General features: G+C 51.9%; 1 protein-coding gene across 1 annotated transcript; it reads right to left on the bottom strand.

Annotated features, from left to right (window-relative positions):
• Window positions 1-13: 13 nt before the first annotated feature.
• MPI (mannose phosphate isomerase) lies at window positions 14-8,028 on the bottom strand. Its single transcript, XM_059180357.1, has 8 exons — window positions 7,886-8,028; window positions 7,269-7,396; window positions 5,917-6,117; window positions 5,062-5,203; window positions 4,543-4,725; window positions 2,254-2,427; window positions 1,095-1,297; window positions 14-728 (listed from the first exon to the last, which is right to left on the bottom strand). The coding sequence occupies exons 1-8, from the start codon at window positions 7,899-7,901 to the stop codon at window positions 510-512; spliced, it is 1,266 nt and encodes a 421-aa protein (XP_059036340.1). The 5' UTR covers window positions 7,902-8,028; the 3' UTR covers window positions 14-509.
• Window positions 8,029-8,875: the final 847 nt, after the last annotated feature.

Raw genomic sequence — 8,875 nt, forward strand, 5'->3', positions numbered from 1 at the left:
AGGCTGACTGCTCTTACAGCCTCAACACAAGTGATCCTTTAATTGCTTTGACAGAGCCAGAGGGTGACAATGAATAGTATTAGTCCACAGGCCTACTCTTTCCTCTCCTTTGCAGCTGAGGAAGTGGGCAGTCCCAGGGCCAGAACCCTGTTCTTAGAAATTAACTACCTACCCTCTTGCTGGGAGTGATGCTGAACAAATTATAGATTTTTCCAGCTGCCTAATGCTGTGAACAGAGCTGCCGCCTCCTGCCTTGAGGAGAGCCTGGCTCGGGTACTGTGAGAATACAAGCGGAGTTTCAGGTCAGAGTCCTCACCAGGGCCCTCCTCCCAGTAGAAGAATGGTTTGTCCAAGGCTTGCTCTGGAGTTACTACTTTCAAGCTCACTACTCTACCCCCGCTCTTAAGGGCATACCCAAGTCCAGGGCAGGGACGGGGTTGGAGCTGGGCCTGAGGAGAGGCTGGCCAGGACTTAGAGTAACTGTCGGAGTGCCAGGAAGGCTGTGGCCTCTACAGCAGGCAGCAGGCACGGAACATCAGTAGGTCATCGGGCACAGTGAGCTTCAGTGAGACGCTCTCATTGGCCCCAATGAAAAGCACCCCACCACGCTGCAAAGGGATTGGCGTCTGGGCTGTAGGACTGCTGGCTGTCACTCTCCCCTGGACCACCAGTAGGATGCTGGCAGAGTCCACTGCCAAGACTTTGTATTCAGTGACGGAGCCGGGGACCTGGGCAGGAAGAAACAACGGGATGGTGCAGCTCGTTTCCTGTGCCTGTCAGCTTGCAAGGGGGAGGCCCAGGACAATCTCAGGGGCAGCAAGAGGGAGAGCATGGCCACCACCTCCCCCACTGTTCAGGCTCTTGTCAGCATGGAGGCCCATGTCTGGTTCCTGGTACAAGGAGGACTGGGCAGGCCCTGTGGCTGTGGCTGTTATGTGTGCTCCCCTCCTCCCCCCCCCGCCGACACCCAACATCCAAGTGTGCTTAAAGAAAAGGGAACACTGCCCCAGGTGTACTTCGCACTGTGGCCCTTGCCAGGCTTTTTCATGCCATACGAAAGATACTCCCCATAGCCACCACCACCCTCCACTCACCTCAATTTTCATGACAGTGAAGTCTGGCACAGGGGGGTCGTAGATAGAGAGGTAGGGGTCTTCCTGACTCCGAGTTGGAAGAAAGAGCCTGTCCTTGCTGGGGATATAGCTGAGCATCTCACATAGGGTTGGCACATCAATGAACTTGGGTGTCAGGCCAGCACGAACTGTGTTGTCTGAACACGCCATGCACTCCACACAGTCTGGGGACAGAGAGTTGTCATGTGCTAACCTGATGAAGGATGTCTTGGAGTTTGGCTCACCAGGGCTGGGCCTCCCAACCTGAGGGCCATGAACCCCCCTGCAGTTATGCAAAAATGTGTGAACTGCACCATCAGGAGAATGGGCTAAGATACCAAGAACAGGTGGTAGGTCACGTCATGTTAGCCCCTGGGGGAGCCCCAACCTTCCCCAGACTATTCTACCACAGAATCCTATCCGTGAGTAGATAAATAGCCAATAGTCAAAATGTGACACCTTTCTGTGGAAATATATTTTCTCACAAAAATTTCTGGATAGATAGGACAGACAGGCAAAGGTGATGCAGGGGAAAGAACAACAGCCTTGATCCAATGTAGCCTGGGTTCAGATTGTTCCCACACATGCAGACGGGGTAGCAGGAGAGTATCGTGACCTCACAGGTCCGTGTGAAGACTCAAGCAGTGTCCAGCACTAAGCTGGCATTCTTCATCCCTACTGGCCACTACCCAGCCCATCCCAGGAAGCCTAGGTCAGACCTGGTGGGACCTTAAAGGTCTCTCTTTGACCTCCCCCTCCCCCTTTTATCTAAATGAGGAAGCAAGGCTTGATAATAGGGCTTGCTGCTAAAACATGGCTCACCTTGGGGCACCTGGCTACCTCAGTCAGTGGAGCATGCGGCTCTTGTTGATCTTCAGGTTGTGAATGCAAGCCCCACGCTGGGTACAGAGATTACTTAAAAATGAAATCTTAGGGGCACCTGGGTGGCTCAGTGGGTTAAAGCCCCTGTCTTCAGCTCAGGTCATGATCCCAGAGTCCTGGGATCGGGTCCTGCATCAGGCTCTCTGCTCAGCAGGGAGCCTGCTCCACTCCCCGCAACTCCCCAACCCCACCTGCCTCTCTGCCTACTTGTGATCTGTCAAATAAATAAAATCTTTTAAAAAAACCAAGTGTGGCTCACCTCCTTTCAGGTAGGCATGGGGCACATTAGCCTCCAGAAACATGGCCTCTCCTGGCTTCAGGGTAAGCAGGTTCAGGAAGTAGATGGCAAAGCATCCAATATCACCAGGATACTGCTGGTGCAGCTGCAGTAAGAGCTCCCCATAGATGTCTTCCATATTGTTTCCAGCAGCCACTGACGGTCACAGAGCACCCCAAGGCCACTTAGGAACTCTCAGTGGTGTTCACAGCCCCACCCTGGCCATAAAGTCCTGGGGAAGTCCCTGCCCAGGGAAATCCAGAAACAGGTGGGTGTGTTCTCCCAGCCACATCCCTACCCTTTGGGGGCCCGCCTTCCTTGATCTTCCAGCCCATACAGATGCTATTTCCCCATTCTGACTGCCTATATGCCCAGCATTATTCTGGCCACTGAAAGGGCTAAAGTTTGGGGCCAGATAATCCTTTGTTGTGGAGAGGGCGCTTGGGTGGCTCAGTGGGTTAAGCCTCTGCCTTTGGCTCAGGTCATGATCTCAGGGTTCTGGGATCGAGCCTCGAATAGGGCTCTCTGCTCAGCGGGGAGCCTGCTTCTGCCTGTCTGCCTACTTGTGATCTCTATCTGTCAAATAAACAAATAACATCTTTAAAAAAAAAAAAATCCTTTGTTATGGGGGCTGTCCTTTGCTTTGTAGGATGTTTCAGAGCATCTTTGGCCTCTACCCACAATATGTCTTTAGACAAGTGCCAGTGTCCCCTGATTGAGAACCACTGCTATAGAACTTGATCTATTAGGGGATAACCCAAGAGTTCCATATGGGGTGAACAACTGTCCCAGACAGACTAGGCCCTTCCCTTTATTAGCCCAGAAAGCACTGTGTCTCAGAAAATCACTAAGTCCTGGGGAGGGTATGTGCTATGGTGAGTGCTGTGAAGTGTGTAAACCTGGCGATTCTCAGACCTGTACCCCTGGGGATAAAAATATATTATATGTTTATTAAAAATAATTTTTAAATAAATTGAAAAAAAAAAAAAAAGAAAATCACTAAGTCCCAGGCAAACCAAGATAGTTGGTCACCCCAGAAAGCAAGAGGCAGAATATGCCCAGGACCAAAAATGTGTCCTCAGCCTGGGCTAGAGTAGTGGGGGAAGGCTTTGGAAATGAGGGGAGGGCAGGGAGGTGAGCTGAAATTTCTTGAGTGTGCAGAGAAGTGGGGAGGGCATGAGTAAATGAAAGCTGAATGTGTCAGTGCCAAAATGAAGAAACCAGCTGGTCTGGATTGGAGGGTGGTTCTGAGTCTTCACAGTAAAACATGAATACCACCTCTGTGCTAAGTACTGGAAACACACAAAGACCAAAGAGCCAAGTCCCTAGCCTGGAGAAAACCCCAGCTGTCACAAGTGTGTCTGTAATGATACAGACCCACAGGTGCTAGAAACAAGGGGTTCTGGGAGCTCCCGGCAAGAGTAATCTGTTCTGTCGAGAGTGCAAGAAGCCCCAAAGGGGAGGCATGAAAGCAGAGACAACACCAAAAACTAAACGAAACAAACAAACAAACAAACAAACAAAAGAAAACAAAGGATATGCTTGGATAAAATAGCTCTCTATGGCTCAGAGGTAGCAGGCGAAATGTGCAGAGAGAGAACCAGAAGAGCTCCGGGGACTCCTAGAGAAGGGGACAGGGCCTCATCACGTACACCCCATAAGCTCACAGCCAGAGCCCTTCCTGCCTTGGTTTATACTGCTTGCGTTGATTTCCCATGCAAATGTGACAACCACACCCATCACAGTCATTTCCTGAACTCTCCTTAGTTAGCACAAGGTTGGGCACAGAGCAGGTATTTAAGGAAATGTGTGTATGTATATGTGTATACACACACACACACACACACACACGCGTGCGCGCGCGCACACACAAAAAGGAAAGATCTACTGATTGAAAGTTCTGGGCTTCAGGCCTTCCAAGAAAAGGAGATGAGGAATCCCTTGTCTCCTTCCTGCTCTCTAGCCCCAAAGTACAAACCCAGCCACGGGGAGCAACTGTAGGCCCCAGGTACGTCTCAGAATGCCTAGGTGGTAATACCTCCTAACAGTCGTCCAGGCCCATCTGTCTCCAGCCCTCTAGAGCCAGTTAGGAAGCAGCACTCAGCCGAGGGCCCTGCTCCACAATGACGGAAAGAAATGCCCATTGCTAACAGCCCATCTAAGTCATCTAAGGCCCATTTTGGTGTTCTACTTGAGCCAAAGCTCCATGGACTAGTGTCTGCGCTGGGGCCAGGCAGGACACGGCACTGCACCCAGGACCACCACACCCACCTTGCTGGGAGATCCGCTTCACCAACAGGTTGAGCTGCTCCGCTACCACCTTCTTCTCACTCTTCATCAGGTGGGAGAAACAGCTCTGCAGAGCTGAGGACGCTGACTGGGAGTCACTGTTTGAGCTCTGCTTCAGCTGTGCCGCTGCGTTATCTCCAATCAGAAACTGGAACTCAGGCACCTCTGTAGGAAGGCCAGGCCAGAGCCCATGTCAGGACCAACAAGATGGAACCCGAAGAAGCAGGAAGTCTGAGGAGGCCTCCCCATCCCATCCCTCAACAAGGAGGCACACAGTGCTAAGCAAACTCGGAAGTGAAAACCGACTGCTCAGCGCCAGCCTCAGCAAGCACACCTGAGCCTGGTCTCACAGACCCACCCCTCAAGAATTCATCGGGCCAACCAGCCCCTCACTTCCTGTGACACTTAGCCTCTGTTCTCTGCCACTGTTCCAGCTCTGCCTGGGGTTGCCCATGCATCCTAGGCCCAGTATGCATGTTCTAGCATTTTGCCCAACCTTACTTGTCAGAAATGTCACAATTTCCTCAATGGGCCGGAAGCCACACAAACCCTGGAAGGAGGTGAGGGCAATGGCCATCTCTGGCTTATGGTTGGCATCAGGATAGTGCTGTGGAGCCTGCAGATGCAGTTTCTCTGCCAGCTCCTGTGGGGTGGCCAGGGGAAGAGGAGGATGGTCAAGGTGCAGTCATCACCTAGCAGGACACTAGTCCCACCCGACCCTTGCTCTCTTACCCTCCCCAGTCGCCAGACAGCAGTTGGCTTCATACTTTCAGCAATGAGCCCAGTCAGGGCATAATGTAGAAACTCAGGGTTCACTCAAACCAGGGCAGGAACACAGGCCAAATCTGGGGGAAACTTTAAGAGGCCTGGACTGGAAATCAGGAAGCCCAAACACCAAGCCAAGCTCGGACATGAACAAGCAGTGTAACTCTGGCTATATCCCTGTCTTCCTGGGTCTTACTCTGCCCTCTAGAAATGAGAAGTTTGGACAGATAAGTGCCTAGGAGCTGAGGCAGCAGCTAGGATGACTTCCCTGCTCTGGAAGGTGAACTCTCCTAGAGAGCCAGCGGGGAAAACAGCAGATATGAATAGTCCTGGTTGCATGAGGGGAACCCAGGGAAGGGCATGGAGCAGCTCTTTGACACGGGCTGGTCAGCTGTCCACTCAGACTTAGCTGCCAACCTGTGTCACCAGCATCCAGCCTTCCAGAGCTAAATTGGGAGTCATTAGGCCTGGATTTAGCTTTGGGCTGGAGTGCAGCGTGGGTGGAGTAAAACGCAGCAGTAAAAGTAGGGGGAGGGCCTTGACATGAGTTCTGCTGTACCTTGACCTCTGCACCCCACTCCGGTCCTATACCTTGTTAGGGTGTGCCTGGATGGACAGCGCTGTTTCAACCGAGAGTACTTTGAAGAGGAAGGGCAGCTTGCCATTAAAAGTCTCCTTGACCTTTGAGCCCAAGCAGTCCTGGTTCTCAGAGATCCACTGGCCTAGGGTCTTCTGTGAGATGCGATTGTCGAGGATCTTGGCATCTCCCCGGGGGTGGGACCCCATCCACAACTGGAAAAACAGGAAACTTGAAAGGGAAAGAGGAAGAACCTGGCACCACCAACCTGAATCCTGAGTGGAGTCTCCCGGGCCTGGGTATAAATGCACATGCCATCACAGGCATATAAGAAAGCAGCAGACCCCATGACACCAGTAGTGCAGAGACCCAGTTCAGGCTCTGCCTGCAACCAGATGTGGAGGCCTGGGCTAGTTAGTTCTAGTCAGTCGGTCTCAATGTTCTCATCTGTCCAATGAGAATGACACCTGCACTGTCAAGGTCACTAAAAAGCTCTCTCAGGGGGCGCCTGGGTGGCTCAGTGGGTTAAGCCGCTGCCTTCGGCTCAGGTCATGATCTCAGGGTCCTGGGATCGAGTCCCGCATCGGGCTCTCTGCTCAGCAGGGAGCCTGCTTCCCTCTCTCTCTCTCTCTCTCTCTGCCAGTCTCTCTACCTACCTGTGATCTCTCTCTGTCAAATAAATAAATAAAAAATCTTTAAAAAAAAAAAAAAAAAAAGCTCTCTCAGATGGCTATGGGAAGTGTCAACATTCACTTATTCCAATCTCAAAAGTGGAGGCCTTACTATGCTTTGGCTTTATCGCACCTAAATGAGCAAGAAAAATACATATATTGGGCTATTAAAATGTAAAAGCTAGTCAAAGTAAAACTTTTAATTGTCCAAGAGGGTTAAATTAAAATTCAGTAAGTGCTGAGAGTTCTTAGGGTGGGGGGCGGGGAGAGGGTACCAGAAATCTCAGCCTATGATGACAAAAACTCTCTTCTTTTGGGGCTGCCATCTGGATTCATCACTTTCTGGGATCTGAAGAGCCAAGAATAGCCTCCTCCCTCTTTGCTGCTTCCCTCTCCCAGCTGATCCACATGATTTACCCCAGGCCCTCTGAATGGAGAAATCCCTTGGTCTCACCTGCTGTTAAAGTGAAATACAAGGGTTCCTGAAATACAGCAGGCTCACCTGCTGTTAAAGTGAAATACAGGGGCTCTGTCATTGCCTGGGATGGAGTCTTGCCTTGGGCTCCCTACTCAACAAGGAGCCAGGCTTCTCTCCTTCTGCCCCTCCCAACCCCTGCTCTCTCACACTCTGCGCTCTCTAATAAATAAATAAAATTAAAATATATATATAAGGTGAAATACAACCCGGGTCTCACCTCCGCATATGGCTTGTCCTCCGAGATCTGGGCCTGTGGGTCACTGCTGGCCAGCAGCCGAGCCACTTCACTGCTGGAACCCATCTTCCCCCAGGCATAGTGCTGCACCGTACAGGAAAGTGGGAATACTGGGGACAGGGGAGCAGAAACAGTGGGTCAGCTTCCACTCCACTCCTGAGGCCTGACCCTACGGTCTTGGGAAAACTAGACACGGGCTGAGGGTTCTGTCTGGGGGACAAAGTCAAATAAGGGGTCTGTAGGTTGTTGGGACCCTTCTCCGCAGGTGAGATGTTCCCATCTGTAAAGCGGACAGTAAGGCTTCTCCGCAGACGTGAGGAAAATAGTTGCGTGGAGGGACGGGGAGGGAGCGGGAGGAACCTATTACAGGACACGCCGTTTCGAAGTGACCCGCGCGCGGCTCCTCCCCTCAAGACCCTCCTGCGAGCTCTGAAATAATGACTCAATCCCTATCGCAGGTGCCCCCTCCTCTCTCCAAAGCCCATCCGTCTTTCCGCAGAGTCACAAGCCTAGGTCCCACCTGGCATATCAGGTCGGGAAAGATCCCCGCGACGCAACCGACCCCCACGTTCCCGTCAGCACCCCAGTCCGCAGCCCACCTTTCTGAACCGCCATCCTCGGGGTACCGGCCCAGGCTTCTGGCACGTATGCCCTTCCCGTCAGCACCTGCGGCCCTACTGCTCCCAGAGCTTCATGGGAAATGTAGTTCCTCGAGAGTCTTCTTGGAGACTCGTGAGCCTTGCGAGAACACTCCCCGCACTCCGAACACCTTTCCCGGCTCCAGCTCTCACGAGGAAGGAGCCTCCAGCAGCCCAGAGACTTCCCGCCCGCAGTCCTGGGTCTCAGTATTCGTTCGTTCCTTCACCGGACACAAATTTACTGAGCACTGGCAAAATGCCGTGGGCTGGCGAGACATTCGAGAACGAGACAAAGATCCCTTTGCCTTTACGGAGCTTACATTCTGGTGCAGGGAAAACGGGCAAATAAATAAGTAAATCATTTAGTATGTTGAAAGATAAATGCCACAGAAAGTCAGAGGGGGTGGGAGTGGGAAGCTGTTTGCAGAATTTTAAATGTCTTGCTCTCACTGAGGAGGAAAGGCTTGAGCACAGACTTAGAGGTGAGGAGGAATGTTCTGGCAGAAGAAATAGCTTGAGCAAAGACTCCACGATGGGAACCTGGGCATCTGGGAATGTGCCTGTCCTATTCTGGAGTAAAGAGCAGAGGGGCCAATGTGTGTGTGGAGCAGGGTGAGCATGTGTGTGGGTGCAGGGTACACGTAGGGTGGTCAGAGAAGAAAGGCAGTGGGCAGAAGTTCGCAGGCTATTGTGAGAACATCAGGTTTTACTGAGTAGTTCAGTCAGTAGCAAAGAATTGCTGTGATCTAAGTAGGGACTCACTGATGCTTGATGATGGTAAATGTCACATGCAAGGCCCTTAACCACCTCAGTGTCAGTTTCTTCCTCTATAAAATGGAGATAACAATATCAGCCTGACAGGTGTGTGGGAGAGTGAGATGAGATGGTGTGAGGTGCAGGAAGGCAGTCAGTGCTCGGTGCTCCTCTGATCCTCCCTGGCCTAGGTACTGC

This window comes from Mustela lutreola, chromosome 7 (assembly GCF_030435805.1).
Source record: "Mustela lutreola isolate mMusLut2 chromosome 7, mMusLut2.pri, whole genome shotgun sequence".
NCBI classification, from domain to species: domain Eukaryota; kingdom Metazoa; phylum Chordata; class Mammalia; order Carnivora; family Mustelidae; genus Mustela; species Mustela lutreola.